This window comes from Spodoptera frugiperda, chromosome 2 (assembly GCF_023101765.2).
Source record: "Spodoptera frugiperda isolate SF20-4 chromosome 2, AGI-APGP_CSIRO_Sfru_2.0, whole genome shotgun sequence".
Classification (NCBI taxonomy): domain Eukaryota; kingdom Metazoa; phylum Arthropoda; class Insecta; order Lepidoptera; family Noctuidae; genus Spodoptera; species Spodoptera frugiperda.
Genome location: NC_064213.1, coordinates 11,507,744 through 11,530,394, shown reverse-complemented (window position 1 = coordinate 11,530,394; position 22,651 = coordinate 11,507,744). Strand labels below are relative to the sequence as shown.

The window sequence follows — 22,651 nt, the reverse complement described above, 5'->3', positions numbered from 1 at the left end:
AATCCCGAATCGGGTTAATGTTTAATCCATTTGTAAAGCGATCCACTCACCAACTCTTTAGGATAAAATATGTGTAATGCGATAGGTAAATAATTAAGTTGGGTATCATCAATGTTAATGTTGTAAACGCAAAAGTAAGGTTGTTTGTTACCCTCTTCACTTGTATCTTACCAACAAACCTAGAAATGCATACTAGGTTAGGAATATGAAGAAGAATGTACTCATTAGCTACCTTTCATTGGAAATTTATTACTTGCATTGCTACGCCTTAACTACTAACGCTCTACCTAATATACTCTACTAGTAGTATGAAATGCATCTATGTATGTAGATTGTGTAATAAATAAATAAACGGGTAAATCTGCAGGTAAAACCTAGTATGTAATAGATTAAAACAACAAATCACAGATATACAATCTTTAATAACGAAGCGTCTGTTATAAAAGACGAACTGACCTCCTTTTCTATAAAAAGGATACTCGAATGTAAAATAATTGCAACCGCCAACATAGTATAACGTCCAACTAAATAACATCACATTTATTATAACTAACGAATGACTAGACTTACTTAACGTTATTATTCATTATTATTTTAACTTTATTACTACGGTGATGTACTTCTTTATATCTTTGAATTTTAAAGTCAATACGAATAATTTAACTTAATAGCAGGTAATGTTTTAAAAGTCTTATATATTTTTTATTAATTCAGCAACATTGCCTTCTAACCTTTATATAAATATTATATACATATGCATGAGAAATTGTATGTCTGTAAACACACCCACGACACAGGAGAAAATCCTAGTGTAAAGTTTTCAATTTACCCAAAATTATTTAAAAATCTTTTTAGAGAACCAGAACCCCAAACGATTACGTCCCATTGTGCGTCGCTACCTCAGTCAAATAGTTTCTGGTCTCCATGCAATTTATTATTATAAATAAACAAATAATATCAAAATATACAAGAAGTACAACACCGCTACAATGTAATCAATTCGCCACATTATTTATACTATAATAAGTCCTGCCGATTTTAAATTAGTACGGGTTGCCAGACCTTTAATTTGAATTCAGCATTCTAATGTAAAAAATGTATTAAAATGTGTCCGAACAGATCCTATTAAAAGTGCATGAAAATTTCCGAAAAAACTACCAATCGTATATATTTTTTTAATCTGGCAACTTGACTGCCGTTTCTGGCAACCCTTATCAGCAATTTTAAGTTGGCAGTGCACTGAAGTGCTATTGAAATTGTAATGATTGAAAGTAGATGTCTGAAGTTTACAAGCAATCTGAATAAATTGGCAGGATTTAACAGTATTTGGTAATATTAAAAGTATAGCCGTAGTCACAAGATTGGGTGTAACACTCAGACATCGCTAGGCATTTACATGAGCACATATAAACAGACATACTAAACTATACTATACTAACATGTACAGAGTAAAATGGGGTTTAAGATTATCTCTCTATCGTTATATGGCATACAAAACTAGTTTCGAGACAATTCTAAAAATATCTTCAATATTTCTGCCGATTATTGAACACCGCATTTATTGTTATTTACATTTTAAAATCGACTTATAGTTGATAAGTCCTACACTATGTAATGAGTTACGAGATCTATTACGGCAGAGAGCTTATTCCGTCAGGCTTTTAACATATAACATACATACATATACTTACGGCTTAAACATCGATCTTTGGTCGTAAACCAAGTGATTCTATGGAGAATTTTAAGATTATTTCTTTATCCTACCTTACGTCCTATGTCAGCGAAGTAAGCAAGGCTATATAGTTTGCTTCGCATACCCTTTTTTCGTACCAATTTCATAACAACAATTATTATCTAAGGACCAACTTACTTAAGAATAAATGTTAAAATTCCCCATAAAATCTTTGAAACTATATTTTAATTGGACACAGACTAAACTAAAATGTTTACTCTTACTTTCTAACAGGGAAAGAAGATAGAGATAGAAGATATTTATGGACATCAAAAATAAATAGCTGCTAACATTACAGTTTATTTTACACTGGCAAGACATGAATATTAAGTACTGGGCCTTACAAAACACAAGTTGCCATTTCCAAAAAAAACATAAAGAACTTTTCATTTCTTGCATATAGTTATTGCACAGTGCTAAAATTTAAACATTATTCAGAAAGGGAAGGACATTGGAATCTTAGCAAAAGGTGGGAACTTCGAAAGGTGATCGTGAAGGTATTAAGATCATTTCAGTGATATTAGTATATGGTGATACTCGTGAGTCAGGATATTTTGTCGTTCACATATAGACTAGGGTAAGGTTAGGGTCACTTTACTCTAAAATTGCTAAACTTTGCAAGCATGTAATGCAAAATACTGCACCTATAATATTCAACAATCCGAGCAATTTATGCTGAACTTACGACAAAATTTGGCTTCATATTTATACAATATAATAACGATGGAAGCCACTTAAAATTGATTTAATTTATCAAATGGTGGTATATAACCACTACCAAGCTTTCACGACAAAAATGAGCTGTATCACCAAAACATCACATTATTTTCAAAAAGCTACAATAAACTGGCAACACTTTGAAACAAAAGTTCAGTGTTGCCAATGTTTAAGCAAAATTTAAAACATTTTTATTTCTGTAAAAAGTTTATATAAATTATTGGTGCTTTTTTAAACTATTGAGTTATAACCTTACCCTCATGCACAGTCTATATGATGAATTCCTGGCTCACGGGTGCCGCTAGCTAGCTGAGCGAGCTGTATGCAGGGGGCGGAGGGCTAGCGTCGCGGCCGGGCATCAGGACTGCGATCTTGTACGGGGGCGGCGCCTCAGGGGACTCGGTCACTGGCTGCGAGCGCTCGGAGGATTGTAGAAGGGTCGCCAGCGATATGTCGTCTGATGGTTCTGATGGTGGAGGCTGGAAAGAGAAAATGCAAATAAATAAATATAATTTTGTTGTGGTCGCCTACAGATCTGCTGGAAGTCATTACGCTCAGTAGTGGACATGTTGCGGCTAGTAATGTTATTATATCATTATTATAATGATGATACATTTCCTGTAATTGTTTTCTCCAAATTTGCCAAGATATAAAATTATTTCGACCTTTTTATCCCCTTAAAGGGAAACCTTCGTCCACCAGTGGAGGCATCACGACCGATGATGCTACAAGTGTATCGTGTATAGAACGTAACGTACGTGTCGGTCGCGCTGCGCGGTGGAGGAGACGCGGTCGGGCGGCAGCGGCGGCGGCGGGCGCGCGCGGCACAGCGACAGCGCGCAGCCCACGCCGCACACGCACGCCACGGCCGCGCACACCACGCTCGCCTCGCCGCCCGACCCCGACCCGCCGCCAGAACGGATCACCTGCGGACATACTCCACTGTCATATCTACCAAACTCTTCGTTACGATCAGACATATATCAGAGCCTGTAGCCAAATGCCATTTAATGCTGAAGTGGCATTTGGCTAGAAGCTCCGAGATTAAGAATTGTTTGAGGAGGGTGTTTCTATAACTATCCCCCAAATATTCTGAAATTGCAAATATTTCGTAAAAGTAAACGCAACAGGATTTATCGCAAAATTATAATTATTAAGATAAGGCTTTAAGCAGTACCTAGTTATACAAAACGATTTAAGTAAAAAATTAAACTTTTTCAAGTAAAAACAAAAATTCTAGTTTAGAGTTGTTATTTGTGCATAAACACATGGTTTAGCTTTACAAAACAGCGGTTAACTACGTGTAGCACGCCACAACATTATTTACAGCCGTGAGTAAGCAAGAAAAGCAACTCCATTAAACTTGTACCGAAATCCCAGGAATGTAAATATTTACAACACGGGCCGGTGATTCAGATCAACACAACACACCATTAGCTTAACAGTTAACATTAGCACAGTTAAAAACACATTTAAAAAGAAATAAATATAAAATTTGACTCACGCTCACCTGCCGATCAAAGTAGTACTTCGCCCCGGCTAGGAAGACAGTAGCCAGTGCGAAGGAGACCAGCATCCCGAACTTGAGGTGCGGAGCCATCATGGGCGAGTGGTGGAGGCCTAGGGCTGCGGTGCGCAGTAAGGTGTCGGGGGTCACGGAGCGGGCGGCTGCCAGACTGGCGATGGTCGGCTGCGGGGGCTCGGCTGGTATCTCCACGTACAAGCTCGGCTCGTCATTTTGCCGCCGCGTCGCGTGGACTGCCGGCATCGGTGGAGGCCTACAGGATTACAACTCTTGTTGACTACAATGTGAAGTAGCAGTTGGCCACTTTTGAGTAAGATATGTTTTGTAACGTATGACCGTAAAACTCTAGCTACTGGAGGATGACATCCGTAAAAAAATGTCTTACGACTATAACCATTGGAGTGGCCTACGTCCAACAGCGCTCAAAATGGAGATGAAGATGAAGATAATGAAAATGCCGACCAGAACAAAATGTTGCACTTTGCAGGTGTTGGTTCATGTCACAGTGCTAGGGCCACCGGCCAACATACCCGGCATGTCGGTGGGAGCGGTGCGGGCGGCGCGGCGGGCAGTCGACGGCGGCGAAGCGGTGCACGGGCGCCGCCATGCCCTTGCGGCCCGCGCCCCCGCCCCCGCTCGCACACACGCGACCCCGCGCTCGCCCTACACAACCAACACATAAACCTTCATACTACACAAAAATCATCCTTACTACATTATTCCAAAATCTATTCTTCATTATTACATTATTGACAATTGGAAATGATTCTGCAGTTAATCAGGGTTTTAAAATTTCTTATTATACCTTGAGTCTAAATAAAACATATTCTTCATCAACATACCAGCAGAAAGGGAAGATGGAACGCGATGGCGGCCGGTGTAGGCACACTGGCTGCGTTTGTCTATCCAAAAATGCATCGGTACGCCTCGGTGCACACTGCTGGGGGAATATCAGTGGCCGTGCAATGCCCTCAGAGGGTGGGACATCGGACCATTGTATGGAGCTGCTGCAAGTTACAATTCAGTAGTTATGATGATGTATCACACAACTTTTACTTTAAACTGCGTTTTGAGTCTGGATTTTTAAAGAAACTGATCATTTGTTTTAATGTTTCTTCTCAAGTAGATACTACCGAGTCATCTAGTGTAGATGGACTATATATTAGCCTATTTTCCAAAGAACAATAATTGTGTACTTTATAGAACACACACACACACTGCCCTGTGGATTAATACAATACCCCAACTAAACTATAATACACAATCATATATCAATCAATTTTAATATCTGAAATCTTGAGATATTGTTTTGATAATTATTGAGAATATTTATCAATCTTACAAGAGTGTGGCTATTAAACTACCAACATTAATATAGGTACTCTGCTATTATTAAAAATTATTTAATTATAATTAATAGAAGAGATTAGAAATTAGTTACTTTGATACCCAAAACAGTGTTTATTATGACTACAATAATCACAGCTGACTGCTGTATGATTTATTTAGACTTGATTCTAGTTATAAATATTAGTAGCAAAGCCTTTAACTTGCAGACAAAGGTTTGACCTGAAGTGACCTAAATTCCTTCATGTCACTGTGTCACAGGCACACCTACCATTACAAAGTTGATATATTTTATTTGGATTTACAGATTTTTTTAATAATAAATACTAACATATGTTTATTTCATTAATTATGAATTTCTGATTATATCTAAAAATAAATAAAAATTCGCGATATTCGCGAAATATTTGTGGTAAGGTTTATCTCGATTTACTCAGTGGACGGCGAAGTTAATGTAAAACCAAAATTATAGAAAAATAGCTTACCTTTCTATTTGTGTTTTGCACACAATTTATTATCGCCACGGGCTACGACCAGCTGAGAATTAATTATCTAATATTGTACCTAATAATACACTCATTCATACCTATTTTCACTGTATATTAACACGGACTAGGCAATATAAAACCTTCTCACTCATTAAAAAATATATAAACTATCTAAATACATAGCTAATACACTAATACATAAACCTACGGAGTAATAATCTTAAAATATAATAAAATAAATCATCAATTCACTTTTGCACTTGACAGCCATTTGTGGGCGGGGTGCGCGCGTTTAGCAAAACAATCAGAACTACCAACCGCACCATGTTTTTGCAATCAATACTGTGAGTCTGTGATACCTCCCTATTTTTTTTAAATCGTTGAGTTGATAATTTAATAATAACTGCAAGATGAAATGAAAATATTGGGACACTAAATTCAATCATTCGGGAAAATCAATTCAATCAATTGGGACATTAAAATCAGTGTATATTACAAAAAGTAGCGTTATTGTATCTTTAATTTAAGAATCGATTTGATTCAATTTCCAGAAAAGAAATCACCCTTTTTGATATTAAGTAATTTACACTGTAGTTATTTCATGTTTTTATAAATAAACATGAATCATTTTGCATATTTTGAATTTCCCTCTGAGTTAAAAGTAATTTCCGGAAAATTCTACATTATTCGCTTCGTTCAAAAATTACATAAAAGTCAAAAATAAAAATCTATTTAACACAAATTATAATTGTATTATTGACACATTTTATTATAATTTTATAGATTATTTAAGTACTAAAATACAAGCTACATGCATTTTATTGCATTTTAACTTGAACAAGGAGCTACAAAGTTATGCACCAATTTTTGTGTTATTGCACGATTTTTGAACGACCAAAGTATATAAATACCCCTCCTCCACCGCCAAACTGTCAAAAATAATCAAATCAACTGACTAGTCGACGCGACGTAAAATAACAGCATTAATAGTTTTTTTTTGCATTGTAGTTGTAATGTTTGTTGTGATTCTGAATTAAGTGTGTGATTGCGCAATATTCTTATAAATATTACATGGAAAGTTGTGTATTTGTGATAAATCACAGTGGATTTCAAATATTTTGTCAGTGAATCGTGATTTTGTGACGACAAAATGCTATCAAGACTGATTCATAATGAGAGGACTCCGAGGAATGCGAAGCCCTATTGTCGGTGCTGGAACGAGAACAGGCCTAGACTGTGGGAGAGCAATGGAGGCTGTGCGTGTGGAGAGCATGCTGACAGTAAGTGAATGTACCAAACAAGCAAACACTAACTTGTAACTTTACCATCACAATCAACATGGATACGCGTTGCCTCACGCATTCATGTTCACAGATGTTTGTTTTGTAAAGAAAACTTATGATACAAGCAAGATGTTTAATAGAAACCTTGAAATATTTATGTCACATATGGTATAATTTTATCTATTGGCTATAAACTTTTACGTTACTAACAACAGCTGTTTTAACAAAAGAATATCTAGTAGTAACATTTCATCATAATCTGGACTTTCAATAATGGTAATTCTACAAGTTTTATAAGTCATGGGAGTAAAATTACGACAGGTCTATTTTAAGGGAAGGGAGGATGCTAAAGACATATTGTTAAATAAAAATAAAAAGACAATATTGTAGACAAAGATGATAGGCTCATTCTATACAGATAGGGCTGATTTAAGTAGGAGTGTAAATTGATTACTGTTCAGCATATCCTTTTAGAAGATACCAAAAAAATAAACAGATGTATGTAATGAAAATCTTCAGGAAGTAAATCTAGAATCTGGGGCATATCTGTAAAATTACTGATTTTTTTAAAGTAAACAGATTCTGATTTTTTAGCCTTACTCTTTTGGCGACATACATTTTTACAAACCAAAATATGTAATTAAAAGAATTATTATCAAATTTGGGGCATTCAGTTTTTTTCTTTTTGTTTTTATACAGATATCAATGTACCATATTGTTGCCATGTGAACAATTAAAAAGTTTCTCAGATATCTTAAAAAGTTAAAGTTCAAATGTTAATAGATTCTATATTGCATGATGCAACTCTTGTCCATGATTACAGAAACCATTAAATGTGGTTTACAATGTTATCGGGTAAACACTTTTCTGTCTTACGCTATTTGTAATAGGGTTCAAGTTTGATCTGACTAGGAGTCAATCAAATAGTAGGAAAATACATATTAAACCAACTTAAGTACCTACTTGATTGTTTTGTTTAATTATTTTCACTGCATTAATCTCTCATCTATCTCTACTTGAGACATAAAAAAAGAAATGTCTCATTGAGATATGCATTCTGAGAGAATATATGTTTAAGCATTTGTATGGTATAAGCCCGTAAACAAGCACATGGATCTCCCGATGGTAAGCAATCGCCATCGCCTGGTATCAGGAAAATTGGTTTTAGGAAACCAGGAAGATTGTACAGTTGGGTTATTTTATTGGGATCCCAGGAACCATACCCCCAAACCCATGCTTTACATCAGTCCTCTGTGAGGCCGTAGTTTCACTCTGGTCAAGACGGCCCATATGTGCTAAACCATGGTTCTCTCACACTTAAAATGTATCATTGTTCATGGTTTTTGGTGTAAGGTTTAGCTTTAATAGTATTCTGTTTGCAATAATTGTATTAATTAATTCAATAACTAATTCATATGCCATCATTAATAATGTTCTAATGTAAACAATTAAGGTTAAAAATAGCACAACTACTGTTTACTCACACACTAATTAGCCATTATGATTGTCATTAATTAGGAATTTATTATAACATTGTATGTCACTGAGATAATACTTAACATTGTAACCAATATAGAAGTTTGGTAACCTCAGTAGAAGTTTATCATGTCATGTAGAACCTTGAATTAATATAAAATATGTTGCAATGAAGGTATTTCCTACAAAAGATAGAGCTGCCCCTTTCTGACTTACAGCCAATCTTTCAAATCATTCTAATTGTCTTATCAATTTCACTTAGCTGTATGTTTGGTGTGGTGGTTGGGCAACCAGCTGCCGTGTAACATGTAATGGCTTCAATTCCCGCATGAAGCAACTCTTTGTGTGACCCACAAATTCATGTAATGTATTGTATGTTTGTAAACCCATGCACGACATATAAGAAAATCTTTACTTAATTTTCAAAGGATTATTAATGAAATATCTCTAATCGTCGATCCCGAACTGCGATCCCTGTCCCATTATCTGAGGCTTTTGTTCAGCAACAGACATAATCTGAATGATGATGTTGATGAAACCTTATTTAACAATTTATTTCAGTTAGCGAATGGAGATGGGAGATGCCAGACAGCACAGGTACCAGTTGGGTGATGATGTGTCCCAACCAGAAGCAGGTGACCTTCCATCCGTTCTACAGTTCCGGTACTGCTGCAGTCAAGGGTGACACCGCACTAGTCCGTGATTACCACTACTATTGGGAGATCAAGATGTTAACAGAGCCCTATGGAACTGATATTGTAAGTTTACACTATTTTTTCTTTAGCTAATTTTCTTCTTGTTTCTACTATCGTGAAGTTGAAGTTTGAATATCATAGTTCTCCATTGTTACAATATAAATTAAAAATCTATTCAGTCCGTCTGTTAGTTAATGAAAAAATATTAGACGCATATATTTATTTTGTCATAATAATATGAGAAAACAAAACTTAGATAAAATGAATCAAAGTTTAGGAGGTAAAGAAGGTAAAGAAAATGTCGTATTATACAGTGCACTGATATTTTAACTAATACTAATTCAAATAGATAATGGCATTGTTTGTAGTCTATCTACTTCTAAATCATTCTCAGTTATTTTATTAGAAGATACTAGTAAGCACTTGATAATGTAAGCCTACATGACTAGATTAATTTCATCCTAGCTGTATCCTTTGTAAATAGGCAATCGTAATCTTATCTTTGTCTGTCTACCTGCTAGCATTTATGATAGGGAGTTGCTATGAGAAATATTTGCCCTCACATTTATGTTTGCATTGAATATCAAAGAAAGTCAAAGGCACAATCACCACCTATAAAAAACTGATTACACTTAAAGTAAATTTCATGTTAAAAAACCTTATTTTTGAAACAAATAGAATTGGTACCTACTTTCTTTTTCAATATAGTTAAAATCTTTACATACGACTTCCAATCATCCTAACAATTTTGACAGTGAGCCAAGTGCATAGTAGACAGTAATCGTTAATTTTTCTAGAAACAAATACAAATTGCTCCAAAAACTAGAAATGTTCTGTAAAAGAAATACCTAGCTAAATAGCTAACAATATGTGTACTACTTGTAATACTGATGTGTATGTAGGTAGTATGAGCAAATACTTTCCTTGTTGGCAACGCGCCACAATGTCAATGTTGATCAACAAGTGGTCACAAATGTGTGTTGTACGACTTGTACATCAAAAAGTTTTAAATAGAACACGCGACCTTTTGGCTTCACTTCCTATGTCAATAAACAATTCTGTACTTATGTGAATGTCCATTACTGTTGGTAATACAATTGCACATTTTAGGTATTAATATACATTGTTACATCGCTTTTTTTAGCATTCTCCAACTTGCTCCAAAATGCCTCTTTAGATGCGTTTAGAATACCCTGATTTTCTTAACTACATTCAATAAAGTAAAATAGTTTAAGCGGCTTGAAATAAGAAACAAAATAAGCTTTCTTTTATCAACATATTCAACCGTTACATGACATAACTTCTCTATTTAAGTATGAACATGAAACATGAACAACTGACCTAACCAATACCTTCTTTCAGATGGTAGGCCTCGGTACAAACAAAGTGAACATGGCGGATTCTCTATTCACATTCACATCGTTCCTGGGCCGGGACGGGGAGTCCTACGGGCTGTCATACACCGGAGCCCTGCGACACAACGCCACCGTCACCAGGGAGAATGTAGGCTTCTGCAAAGGCAGCATTATAGGCGTCAAAGTGGACCTCTGGCAGGGCACTCTGGAGTTTTACCTAAATAGAAAGTCACAAGGTAAGTTTTTGAGAGTCTTTATGTTGTATATGCTTATTTATATTCAGCATCTGTCTTGTAGTAGCATAGGAATCTACGTAATAGAGTAGTAGAGTTGTAGAGTCTAAGGCTATTTTCTTTTCGATGTTTCTTCTCAGTCACCATAACTAGCGGGTAACAGAAGGCCGATTAAACTGCATCAGGGATGTTTCTTACACCTGAAAACTGTAAAAAATTAACAACTTCCAACCACATACTATATTTCAGTAAACGAGTACCTACGTTAAACTTTATTTTATTACGTAGCCACAGCCTCTATCTACAACTCTTTCTAGTTTATATATTCAAACAATGTTTTGTCTGACACGGAAATCAACAACAAAGACAAAGGTAGTTGACCTTTTATCCCGTCTTATTACTCAGGCCATCCAACAAAAAGGTCCGAATAAAACATGCGTCACTTTGCTAGTACCTACAGCTATCCACAATAGTTTGTTTACTTTTTGTGTGTAGTTTATCAGTCGCGTGATCCTAACTGATAATACTTGCTAATCGGTCCATGTACTCTGTACCACTCGTAGGTCAAGTATTGCTATCTTAATTTTATATTGTAGGGTATGACCGCGACTCGGTTCGCTTTATTCTTAAATTTTATCACTTGTAAGTAGCTTTAGACGTTGATTCTTTGGCAGGAAATAACTAGTATTCTTATAGGAACAGAAGCTCAGGCTGAAACTAGCTAATTAAAAAGCTAATTGAGTTAGCCAGTTAGCGATAGTAAAACTCATTCCTCATTAATGTAACTATCGACACATAATGTAGGTCTAACTTATCTGTTGGCACTATGACACTCATACTCATTCCATATTCATACAAATCTGGTTATCACCTTAACCGCCGCATGCGGCCTCTGCTAGATCACTGGGGACCTACGTGGCGATTAGTGTTAAAGATTATTCCTTATACATTGTATATTAAACTCATTAATTAGTATACATACTATTACGTTCCCGGTAACCAGTCTGCAACCGGCCTTAGGAACATAATATTCACAGGATAGTAGCTTTGACCAGCACTTAATCACGACCTGTTAGGCTGTTACCTATTTAGTAATGGAACAGCTCATACTCATTGCCGATCCCACCAAGTTGGACTGGGTCGAAAGAATGGTGTCAAATCTCGACAGTATCAGACAATTCAGGTGTAGCAGTAGTCCTTAATGTCCTTATGTCATGAATAGTAACATAATCGTAGATATTTATTATCACAGCAACACACTATCATTGCGTTTATCTCCAGAGCTCGGTCACGTAACGACTGCGTGCAAATGTGTAATAATAAAACTATTTATTTTACTTCATTTTTCTTTTAAAATGGTATAAAATTAAGTAAGTCTCTACAGGTCAGTTAGTCTCATGGTTATAACATCTGTTACATTGGTGATTGAGTTACCTGGCCACCTAACTTCACTGACGGACAGACTGACAGACAAATATTTATTTCTTTCTTTGTTGACATTTCAAAAGTACCTAAGTATATGGTTTAATTGGAATAAATTATTTAACTTTGACCTGATAATTTGGAAAAGCTTGTCTGTTGTTGCTGTCGGGAAAAAGTCAATAAAAATTTCTTTGGAGAGTAGAGTTTTATAGCCCTTAGCAATCGCTTTTATGATTGTAATGGGTGTCTTGTGATTTTAAATCATAACATAATTGTATTATATTTGTATCTCTTTTGTTGTCCGTACGAACGTAACTGGTTAAGCTAATAATGTAACGGTTATCAGGCCGGCCTATGCATGGCACATGACCTCTACACATCTCCAAGCTAGTGCTATCAGCTGATAACGAGTGGACAACCAGACCACAAGTACAAACTACAATATGTTCACACGATAACAAAAGACATCGTACTTATCACTAACTCGTTGTCCCGGCAAACTTTGTATCGCCTCAATCATGTTGTTTTCACCTTTTAAACCTTCCCTGGACTTCCACAAATAGTTCAAAACCAAAATTAGCCAAATCGCAGCCGATCTATAGTTTTAGCGAGACTAACGAACAACAATTGTTTTTTTTATATAGAGATTAGTCTGTTAGGGACATTTTTAGTTTTTGATAATTTGGATTTTATTGCCTGAAAATAAGTGCTGTGGTTTCCCCCCTTTATCGCGAATTAATAAGTCTATAGTGCGATACTTACTATGGAATTGAGTCAAAATCTAGCTTAACATTGCTTACCTCTACATACGCAAATAGACGCGATGTTACTGTTACTGAAATGCTACATGATATGCATTACTATAAAAATGTTGAAATATTTTTCCTACAACGCTATTTATTTTTTCGATAAACAACGTTAAATAATAAGTAGAATAAGCCATACAAAATCACCGAAAGGCAACGTCTTACAGTGAACTCAAAAAAAAAAACACAAGATAACTATCTTTTTTACTCATCCTTATCAATAACACAACTGACTCACTAATTAACTTCTCCCATTTACAAAATTAAAAACAAACCTTAATTGTTTACTACAACTGTGTACCTACTAAATAGTGAATAATAATTGAATTGCTTATCAATCGATCACCTTGTTATTATTAGCATTGACCGATTATTTCGTTTTACAATATGTTTACTGTCTGTCTGACCAACTTGATAGTCGGAATAGTGTCAGTTGTACAGTCTAGGACGAATCTAGACTGACGTCTGTGACCTGGGTCTGAGTTGTATAGATTACTATACTTAATTAGGTTACTATAATTATTGTTCTAGTATTGGGAACTAAGTGCTTAGGGGTCATGGATAGAAATACTTTATTCGGTTTAGTAGATAAAAAATTAATAACTATTCTACCTTTTTTTTTTATTAGTAATTTAAATATGTTTCAATAGCAGTAGCACATATGTCATTGGTAAAAAAAAAATTATAATAACCTATGGGAGACCTCAAAACTCTAATAGTCAAGTTAGTAAACACACTGACTTAATGGCGGGGTAAACTATATAGTAAAGACAAATCATTATTTCAATTAGTACGCTTTTTATTTTTTGACGTGGCAATTGCTTGTCCAGTCCATATTATATTCCCCGAAATGGTAGAAACTATTGTAAGTCATAAAAATGACTCCTCTGGTATCCATGGGCGGCGCTGATCGCTTACCATTGCCACCTATTCCATAAAAAAAACATATAAATTTTTTCTATGCATAATATTATTAACAATCTCCCCAATTAAATTTCAGGCATAGCATTCTACAATCTCCGCCGGCATCAGGCGCTATACCCCATGATATGCTCAACCGCGGCGCAGTCCTCCATGCGGCTGATATACGCGGCGTCCTGGCAGGCGTCCCTGCTGGTGGACGCTGCCAAGATCCTGGCCGCGTCAGTCAACGGAGAGAAGTCGCTGTTCCTACCTCCAGGGCTGAAGCATACTTTGAAGTCACAGTTCTGGCTGACACTGCCTAATCATAGTGAGTTTTAGTTTTTGGTTTGGGTTTGGGAACATGAAAGTGCCGCAATTTTAGTATCAATTTTGGTATTATAAGTGGCCACTGTTGACCAAAGGCCTTTTCTTACACGGAGGAGGTTTGAGCATTAATCACCATTCCTGGTCAATGTGGGTTGGAAATTTCAAATTTCAAATTATAAATTATAATTATGCCCTCATGCATCAGAATGCATGTGAGGGCTCCGGGCCACCACCCACCATTATTATTACTGTATGAACATAATTAGGTATTAATCTTAATACCTACATATCCTATAAGCACTCAAATAAGTCCTTGCTATATTTATGAACATTACGTAATAAGTGGTATCTTATCTATATCACGCGTAAGATGAAACTGCAATATCAGACTTATGACGTCACCGCATAATGCATACGCGTAGCACACGTTTTGATAATATACTTCTATTTTATTATCTAGATCTTATCCTGTTTAAGCTTACAAGTAAGAAAATCTACATAATTTACTTTACCTACCTACATACATAGGTAGTATTTACTTTATAGTGCCTGAAATTATTCTCCAAATTATTTTTCCCAAATAAAAGTGATAAATTATAATAGTGAAGAAAATTATAATTTTTTCTTATTTCCTTTTCAGTATTGATTCGAATGATAATAGGTAGGGCATTTAGATCAGTATGTGGTCTTATAGCTCATATTTAATATGATAATTGCTAAAAGTCACATAGAATCATAGAACTAATAAAATAAGTGCTACCATAACCGATAACAAGTAGGTAACAACTCACTATCTGTCCCGGAAATATTACTATGTTATAAAGCTGCATTAATTATTGAAAAATACTATAATATTAGATACTGATAGTGTAAATTAATGTGCAAATGCAATTTAACCTATTAGCTGTGGCAGTTTTAAAAATAATACAATAGTTCAATATCTATTGACTACTTCGTTTGTAGCGTGTTTGATCCGACTGCCGAGTGAAACAAGCCGACTTGCAAACAAACACACAAATTAACAACAGTTTAGACTAAAATAGACGTTTGTTTGTGTTTGTTTGTTTGTTACTCAATCATGTCAAAACGGCTGAAGGGATCGCGATGAAATTTAGAACAGGGGTAGATTATGGTCTGGAATTAAATATAGGCTATGCTTTTTATCCCATGGAACCGCGGACGAAGCTGGCAGATTATAAAGATTGAACATAACAATGAAATACCAAACGAAATACTTTTTTCCTTATTACCACAATGTTTAAACGTTTAACCTTCATTTGAACCTAGGCAAAGCAAAAGCTTATCATCCAAAACAAACGGGATAAGCCCAGTAGGACAGTGGAGATACGAATAATTGAAACAGTACCTATCAGTATTTTATTTAGTTCAAACATCGTGCCAGTCTGCCGGCGCGCGCCTTGCACGCGGAAAGTCACTGAGACAAAAAATTGTTGTGACTACTTATGACCTCTTGATAAGTTGGAGTAAATAGGTACTTACTACTTATCTATGTTATTTCGGTTGCTATATGCTTTTGTTGTTTTGTTTATAAACGTGTCTTAAATAATTATATGACAACGAAACCATGTAGTAATAGGTAGAGAGTAGATATAGGTTTAATTCGGATCTAATACGTTACGCTTACCACTAGAATCATAAACTTCTTCTTTACCAAGAGTAGTATAAAAAGACGTTTTCAAAGTCTGCTTTAAGCTTTATCTAAGTGACGAAATAGATGGATCGTATTCTCTACTGAAAAGCCTAATAGTACTTACCTTTCCCAATTCCCGACATTTGATGACGGGGGACACCTTCAAAAAGTGCCTAGCTTCAGATAAAAGACTAGGGAGTGTAGGAGATTTCACCTCGCTAATACCACGCCGGTGGCCACCCTCAACACCTGTAAGGGGCACCGAGTCCTCTTAGTAGACCTGCTCCGGAGCCCCCACGGTGCAACGCCTGTTACGGCATATTCCTAAGGAGACGTGCGTCTCCCATGAGCCTTACTGTGCAAGTTGCACGGCAGCACGTGACCACTGTGCCACTGTCTTTCCTGAGGTACCTAGAGGCCCTACTCTATGCAACCGTGGCTTCAAAGGACCGCTTGCAGTTGATTCCAGCGGGATTTCGGAGTATTAGGCGTCAAGGCCCATTTCCCGTGTTGTTTGACAAATCGGGCCGTTGCTGTTGACAAATATTTTCTGACCTCAGATAACTGATACTTTACTCGTGTAGCTCTTCAGACATTTTGTTTATCCGTGTTTGTGCCATATAAATAACTTAATAATTTCAACGAAAATAATTTAATAAGTCCGGGAGGTACAAGGTTGAAAAACAGTGGGTCATGTTACTAATTGAATATTATTTTTTATATTATCGGATGCATATTGTGTTGGGAGTGGTGTGTTAATTATTCTTTACTTGTTCTAGATCGTCGTTCTGACTTTTTCATCATGTAGGCTATCGATATATTAAATATAACGCCCTTACATTTCAACAGTCGTAATAAATAATTTTCGAAAACCTAGAATACCTCGTATTCGTACTCGACAGTCGCGCTTGCGGCCATTCAATCAGACTACATTAAAAAAGGAGCGTTTCAGTTTGCCCTGTGTGTATGTGCGGTTATCTCGCGTTTGGTTTAACTAATTTTGGTGCGATTATCAGCATAGTATTTTTCAAACTTAGGAGAAGGCTTTAGGTATATGACATGATTAAAAAAAGTGGGTTCGCATTTTAACTTCTGCAGACAGTTCCCATTTAAAAAATAAATTTATTATTTCCAGAATGTATCCTAGACGTAGACGACGCAACTCCTGACGTGAGCCCAACGTCTCCGACCAAGCCAGAGTCGAGTATGGTAAGTATTCTATTTTACTGATGGAAGGCACTTCTCAGGGGGAGAAATTATTCACTTGTAGATTAATTCTAAGCGGATATCCATCACATATACATACATATGTATGTAATACCAATTATTTACATATATTATGTGTGATGGGACATCTCAAGTGAATCGATTTTTCTGATGAGAAGTAAAACTAAAATATTTGTGGTATACCTGTATATACTAGATTATTATATTATTATGTATAAATTCATTATTTATGGGCGTTTACATAATGCATGTACTATTTCTTTATAATTCCCTTAAATATACTAAGTACAATACAAAATAGATCCTATACTAGAAGGGATAAAGTTCACTTTACATTGATGTTGTTACTCGAATACTAACAATGCATTTATACTTATAGTGATAATGGTAAAAAATATTTAAAACATAGTTCTATCTCGTTTTAACACTTGATAGAATGTAGTGTTGTCTCTGTCTAATCGAATGTGCCAGTAGTAATATTATTGTAAATATATTAATAATTAATTATTTATAAGTATGTTCATGTATCATGTTTAACATGGGATAAATAATACATACATATATTTGGTATTGCATGTATATTGTTTGGGTGGGAAATTTTCAAAATGTAAAGTTAAAATATAAAATATTAAAATTGTAATCTCTTTATGATATTATACTTAAGTACTAAAACAAAGCCTTGTATTTATATACGTTATTAAATTTATAAATATACATTATTTTAAAATACTGCTTTTTGAATAATATGGATTTTCCTGCTCTTTCTTCTCCACCTAGCTTCACTGACAGACTGGCGGATAATTCGCAGTCGCTGGGCAACTGGCTGCCGCGCAACGTGTAGCGGGTTCGATTCCCGCACGAAGTAACTTTTTGTGTGATCCGCAAATTGTTGTTTCGGGTCTGGGTGTGATGTGTATGCGAACTTGTATGTTTGTAAACGTACCCACGACACAGCAGAAAATTATGACGTATCAAAAGTGTTACTGTACTTAATTACTTAATTAATGATATAGGGGTCTTTTTTATTGTAAATATTTCAAATTATGTCCTTAAAGGGTTAATAATGGATATTCTTGACTAAGTATTCAATTAGAGGATATTATTATATTCAAAATCCGGAAGCGGTACTTACAGAGGGCTTTATTATGAGTTTCTTTTGCGTTCAACGCGATCGAAACATTACCGCATTTAGCCCTCTGATTAGTTGGTTCAAAGCAGGCCAATCAGTACCCTTAGTACGAGTTTGCTATACGTTGAACGAAAACGAAACGAGAGCGCTTCGGGCTCTGATTGGCCGGTGCGAATGAATCAACGAATCAGAGCAACGAATGCGCTCTTGTTTCGATCTCGTTAAACGTAAAACAAACTTGTAGTAAGCCTTCTGAGCGCCGAACGCGGCAACGTTTCGATCTCGTTAAACGTAAAACAAACTCGTACTAACGACTCAGAGTATTGTAAATTCCCAATAATTAATCTATGATCTTTATTAGGTATTCCTTCTATTATTTTATCAGCAATAGCATCAAGTAACAGATTTACTCTAGAATAATCTGGTTAACCTATTTATTATAGTAGGAATTACATATAACATTGTTGCATGTCTATTGAGAGTGGTTTCCTCTTTTTTTTAATTTCATTTAAATTTTTGTTTTTGTTGCATGTAATCTAAGTATTTTTGGAGCTGGGGGATTGCGCCAAACCAAACCGACGTAATGATATATAACATTTATGAATTTAAAGAATAATGTGTAATGTACTTGCATTTACGTACATACAATCATTTGCGGTAAAAGTCCAATAAAATCATGTTGTATCATTACCGCAGCATATTATATTATAGGAATTTTAAGGGTATCATCATTATGATATACATAACTAACTGGAATAATGATGGCAATTAACACTTATTATTAGACTGTGTCACTGGGGTAATATTACATGCACAAAGTTATGTCTTCTTACTTTGAATGGTCTTCCCCAGTCCCTATCGTCCAGCCTGAAGAGAAAACACTGGCATAGAAGATGGTAGAACTGACTGCCTACGTCACAGTTATGACGTCATGAACCCTTCATGGCGCGAATCTGACATGACAGCACGAATTTGAAAAGGGAATTATTGTGATGAATGTTTATTTTTTTATATCTGATCTGCTTTTTGTTTATGCTTTTTATATTTAACTTCTGTAGAGGTCTATTGTAAAAAGAGTAATTGAATGAATATAAATATTTTTGGATGGATGTATTCGATTTATGAAAATGTGTACTTATTATTTCTTAAGTTGTTGCACAACATTCTATTTGCCATGCATTTTGTTATCAATTTCGACAGTTTTTGTAATTTAGCAGCAATACTGTATAATTACTATAAATACTCAAATAATAATAGTTATAAAACTTAGTATTTTCAATAGCCTAAAAAATAGAAATATTGTACTACTTCATGTGTCGCAAATATTCAGCCCCTGTTTAACTATTTTTTTATCACAAAAATATTTGGCTCAAAAAATTTAAAAATACAGGGGTATTTAACTATCATGTAAGAATGAAAAAAAGGCTTTATTAAATGTGTGTATAGAGAGAATTATTTTTCCATTTATTTGTAATCATTTGCATTTTGTTTTAAAATGTGAGTGAGTTTAATTTAAGTAAGTAGATTTATAGAAACTTATCAAGAAGACTGTAAATATATTGCCATCATTAAAAATTTGATTCAATATGACAATTTTACTTTATCACCCTCCTAGTTTTAATTATGTATTCTTTATTATTGTATGCATAACACTGAAAGGATAACAGTAGGTATGGTAGGTACAAGCAGGTACATAACATGGTTGTTTGTGTTCTTTTTATATACAGTGAAACTTGGTTAAGTGGGACCTGGATAAGTGAGAAACCTCCACAAATGGAACTCATACTGAGGTCCCTACCCATTGGCACTGAATTACCTCTATTAGTGGGACAAACAACCCTCTATATCTGGGATTCGTTCTTTCGATTTATCATCATAGTTACCTCTATAACTGAGACAGCAAGTGAATTTTAATGCATAAACCTTAGTAACTGAGACAACATCGTTTTGTTTGTTGATTTACTTATTCTTATTCATTTATAATGTGCACATAACACATTTTTTTATTTAAGAATCACACCTCTTTTTGTTAAATAACCCGTATGTTCACCTCCATTATTGGAACATTGGAACCCTCTGTAAATGAGACAAATGTTTATTTATACCTGGTTATCTGAGACACTGGGTTAGTGGAATACCTCTATAAGTGATACCAATTTGAAGGTCCCTTGATGTCTCACTTAACGAGGTTTCACTGTAATTTTAACTGTAGTTGAATATCATGATTCCATGACAATAAAATTCATAAAAAATATCATATTAATAGTGCGAAAAAGCAAGTTTTTTTTTTATTATTTTGTCAACATCTTTCATTGTTGGAGATTATAATGTGAGCCGAGAATGTTTGCAAGTTGAAATCTTAATCTTGTAAGTTCATATATCTCCCCTAGCACCAATAGACAATACTATACACAATAATCAGTATTCATTGGTGATACAAGGCTTTGTTTTTAATTATATTTTTTTACCCAACTGTAGGAAGGATTTTTCGCGCGAATTTTGTTTAAGAAATGTCACTCAACTCTTTCTCTTATTGTTAGTGTCCACTTCTTACATATTATTATTTATAGTCACAGAATGTAATCTCATTAAAAGCTGTTTCTAGTAGCGTATACAAGCTACAAGTAGTGTGTACAAGCTGTTGAACAACATGTCGCGGGTTCGATTCCCGCATAATATCTTGATGATGAATGTAGGATAGGTCTGTCCTGTGAAGTATTTTTTTTTTTTGTAATTTTATTCATGACCATAGATACAAAGTCTTTCAGTCGAATATATGGCAACGGTAAAGTAAAATAAAACCTTGGTGTTACCATTCCATAAAAATATGAAAATAATATTCTCAACTCTTATAATTATTTTCCAGCTTAGCGAGTTTTTCCCGAGTCCTTTCATGAATGGCTACTACGTGGACAATGTGGAACGAGACTACAGAATAGTCGTGTGGGAGTAGTTTCAATTCTACATGAAATGTATTTTGAAACAAATCCTTCGATCATTAAGTCTTATTTATGATCAAAGTCCAAATTAGGTAATAATATTTTTCAAGATTTTTGCAATGGTGTACGTGTTAGGGTTCTATGGTAGTCTGTAGTAGATATAAAAAAAAATACCTATTTTATCTGTGTTCATATACAAGTATTGGAAGGTTCTTACTTTATACGTAATAGGATAAGGTTATACGATGCAGTGACGGATTATGACGAACTTAAGAGGATACATGTGGTAAGCTACACTTTTTCCTACTAGACCCGTTTTTTTAAACAATGGCGCTATGGATTTTTGTCCTGAGTCTTTATTGGACGAATCTGAATGATCAGAAGAAAGGTCAAAATTAGCTCCATCTGGTGAGCCTGCCATTTGCTTCGCTCAATAATAAAGTATTTCTTTTATTTTCAAGTACATAAGATTACTATTTCTTCTTTCTTTATTTATTTATTTATCTTAGCATATTATAGAGAATGTAATGAATTGTTATTATAACTAGTAAATGTTTACGAGTACAAATTTTCTCTTTTTCAAATTAATTAATAAATGCCCCAATTTCGATATTTACTAAGTATATTTTAAGGATATATTCCAGGTTTAATACCTAATAATACTATTAAATAGACTATAATATAAACGAACGTATTTTAGATAAGTAAATTATTATAATGAGTACATTATTATACAAGTAAAAATTTTATCTTTTACCATCTATTTTATAAGGGATATGGAAAATAAAATTAGTTTGTGTATTTTGTAAATAAAATATTAGAAATAAATTGTTGTTTTAATTAAGCATAAAAATAACCAAGTACCTATTTGGGAAAAACAATTGGGTAAGTAGTTAAAGTAATTATGCAAATCAGTGGCGTAGCGTGAGTGTCGGCCGCCCGGGGCGGAAGACAATTTTGCCGCCCCCTTATTTAGGTATTTTAATTTAATGTATACTATACATTCATCATCATCAGCCGAAAGACGTCCACTGCTGAACGAAGGCCTCCCCCTTAGTCCTCCATGTAGAACGACAAGCCGCTATCTGCAGCCACTGGCTCCCCGCCACTCTGACGATGTCGTCGGTCCACCTAGTAGGAGGTCTGCCCACGCTGCGTCTTACAGTCTGCGGTCGCCACTCAGTCACCTTCCTGGCCCAGCGGCCATCAGTCCTCTGAACGACGTGGCCTGCCCATTGCCACTTCAGCCTGCAAATTTTGAGAGCTATGTTTGAAACTCTTGTTCTTTGGCGAATTTCCATATTTCGGATTTTGTCGCGCAAAGATACTCCGAGCATAGCTCTCTCCATCGCACGCTGGGCGACTCTGAGCCTTTCTAAAAGGCCAGCAGTTAGGG

The 22,651-nt window shown here is 35.2% G+C and overlaps 2 protein-coding genes across 7 annotated transcripts; one reads left to right on the top strand and one right to left on the bottom strand.

Moving 5' to 3' along the window:
• Window positions 1-402: 402 nt before the first annotated feature.
• LOC118269065 (uncharacterized) lies at window positions 403-6,054 on the bottom strand. Of its 4 annotated transcripts, none has more exons than XM_050698855.1 (6): window positions 5,908-6,054; window positions 4,817-4,981; window positions 4,505-4,637; window positions 3,954-4,227; window positions 3,208-3,375; window positions 403-2,928 (listed from the first exon to the last, which is right to left on the bottom strand). In XM_050698855.1, the coding sequence occupies exons 2-6, from the start codon at window positions 4,890-4,892 to the stop codon at window positions 2,755-2,757; spliced, it is 825 nt and encodes a 274-aa protein (XP_050554812.1). In that variant the 5' UTR covers window positions 4,893-4,981; window positions 5,908-6,054; the 3' UTR covers window positions 403-2,754. The 4 variants fall into 4 exon arrangements, with proteins under 4 accessions (XP_050554812.1, XP_035439869.1, XP_035439870.1 ...); XM_035583976.2 differs by having other exon boundaries at window positions 5,807-5,955; XM_035583977.2 differs by having other exon boundaries at window positions 4,817-4,978; window positions 5,807-5,953.
• A 213-nt stretch (window positions 6,055-6,267) lies between these two features.
• LOC118269063 (SPRY domain-containing SOCS box protein 3) lies at window positions 6,268-22,083 on the top strand. Of its 3 annotated transcripts, none has more exons than XM_035583971.2 (6): window positions 6,268-7,089; window positions 9,130-9,326; window positions 10,626-10,854; window positions 14,080-14,310; window positions 17,096-17,169; window positions 21,183-22,083. In XM_035583971.2, the coding sequence occupies exons 1-6, from the start codon at window positions 6,960-6,962 to the stop codon at window positions 21,267-21,269; spliced, it is 948 nt and encodes a 315-aa protein (XP_035439864.1). In that variant the 5' UTR covers window positions 6,268-6,959; the 3' UTR covers window positions 21,270-22,083. The 3 variants fall into 3 exon arrangements, with proteins under 3 accessions (XP_035439864.1, XP_035439865.1, XP_035439866.1); XM_035583972.2 differs by lacking the exon at window positions 21,183-22,083 and adding an exon at window positions 18,858-19,901 and having other exon boundaries at window positions 6,731-7,089; XM_035583973.2 differs by lacking the exon at window positions 21,183-22,083 and adding an exon at window positions 19,169-19,901 and having other exon boundaries at window positions 6,732-7,089.
• The last annotated feature ends 568 nt before the right edge of the window (window positions 22,084-22,651 follow it).

What these genes read in the sequence shown, in the direction of transcription:
- LOC118269065 (XM_050698855.1), bottom strand. Translation starts at nt 4,892, where the DNA reads ATGCATTTTTGGATAGACAAACGCAGCCAGTGTGCCTACACCGGCCGC. An exon ending in TCCATCTTCCCTTTCTGCTG is followed by an intron (nt 4,638 to 4,816) that starts GTATGTTGATGA and finishes TTGGTTGTGTAG; the next exon opens with GGCGAGCGCGGGGTCGCGTG. An exon ending in CGCTCCCACCGACATGCCGG is followed by an intron (nt 4,228 to 4,504) that starts GTATGTTGGCCG and finishes GTAATCCTGTAG; the next exon opens with GCCTCCACCGATGCCGGCAG.
- LOC118269063 (XM_035583971.2), top strand. Translation starts at nt 6,960, where the DNA reads ATGCTATCAAGACTGATTCATAATGAGAGGACTCCGAGGAATGCGAAG. An exon ending in AGCCCTATGGAACTGATATT is followed by an intron (nt 9,327 to 10,625) that starts GTAAGTTTACAC and finishes ACCTTCTTTCAG; the next exon opens with ATGGTAGGCCTCGGTACAAA. An exon ending in CCAAGCCAGAGTCGAGTATG is followed by an intron (nt 17,170 to 21,182) that starts GTAAGTATTCTA and finishes ATTATTTTCCAG; the next exon opens with CTTAGCGAGTTTTTCCCGAG.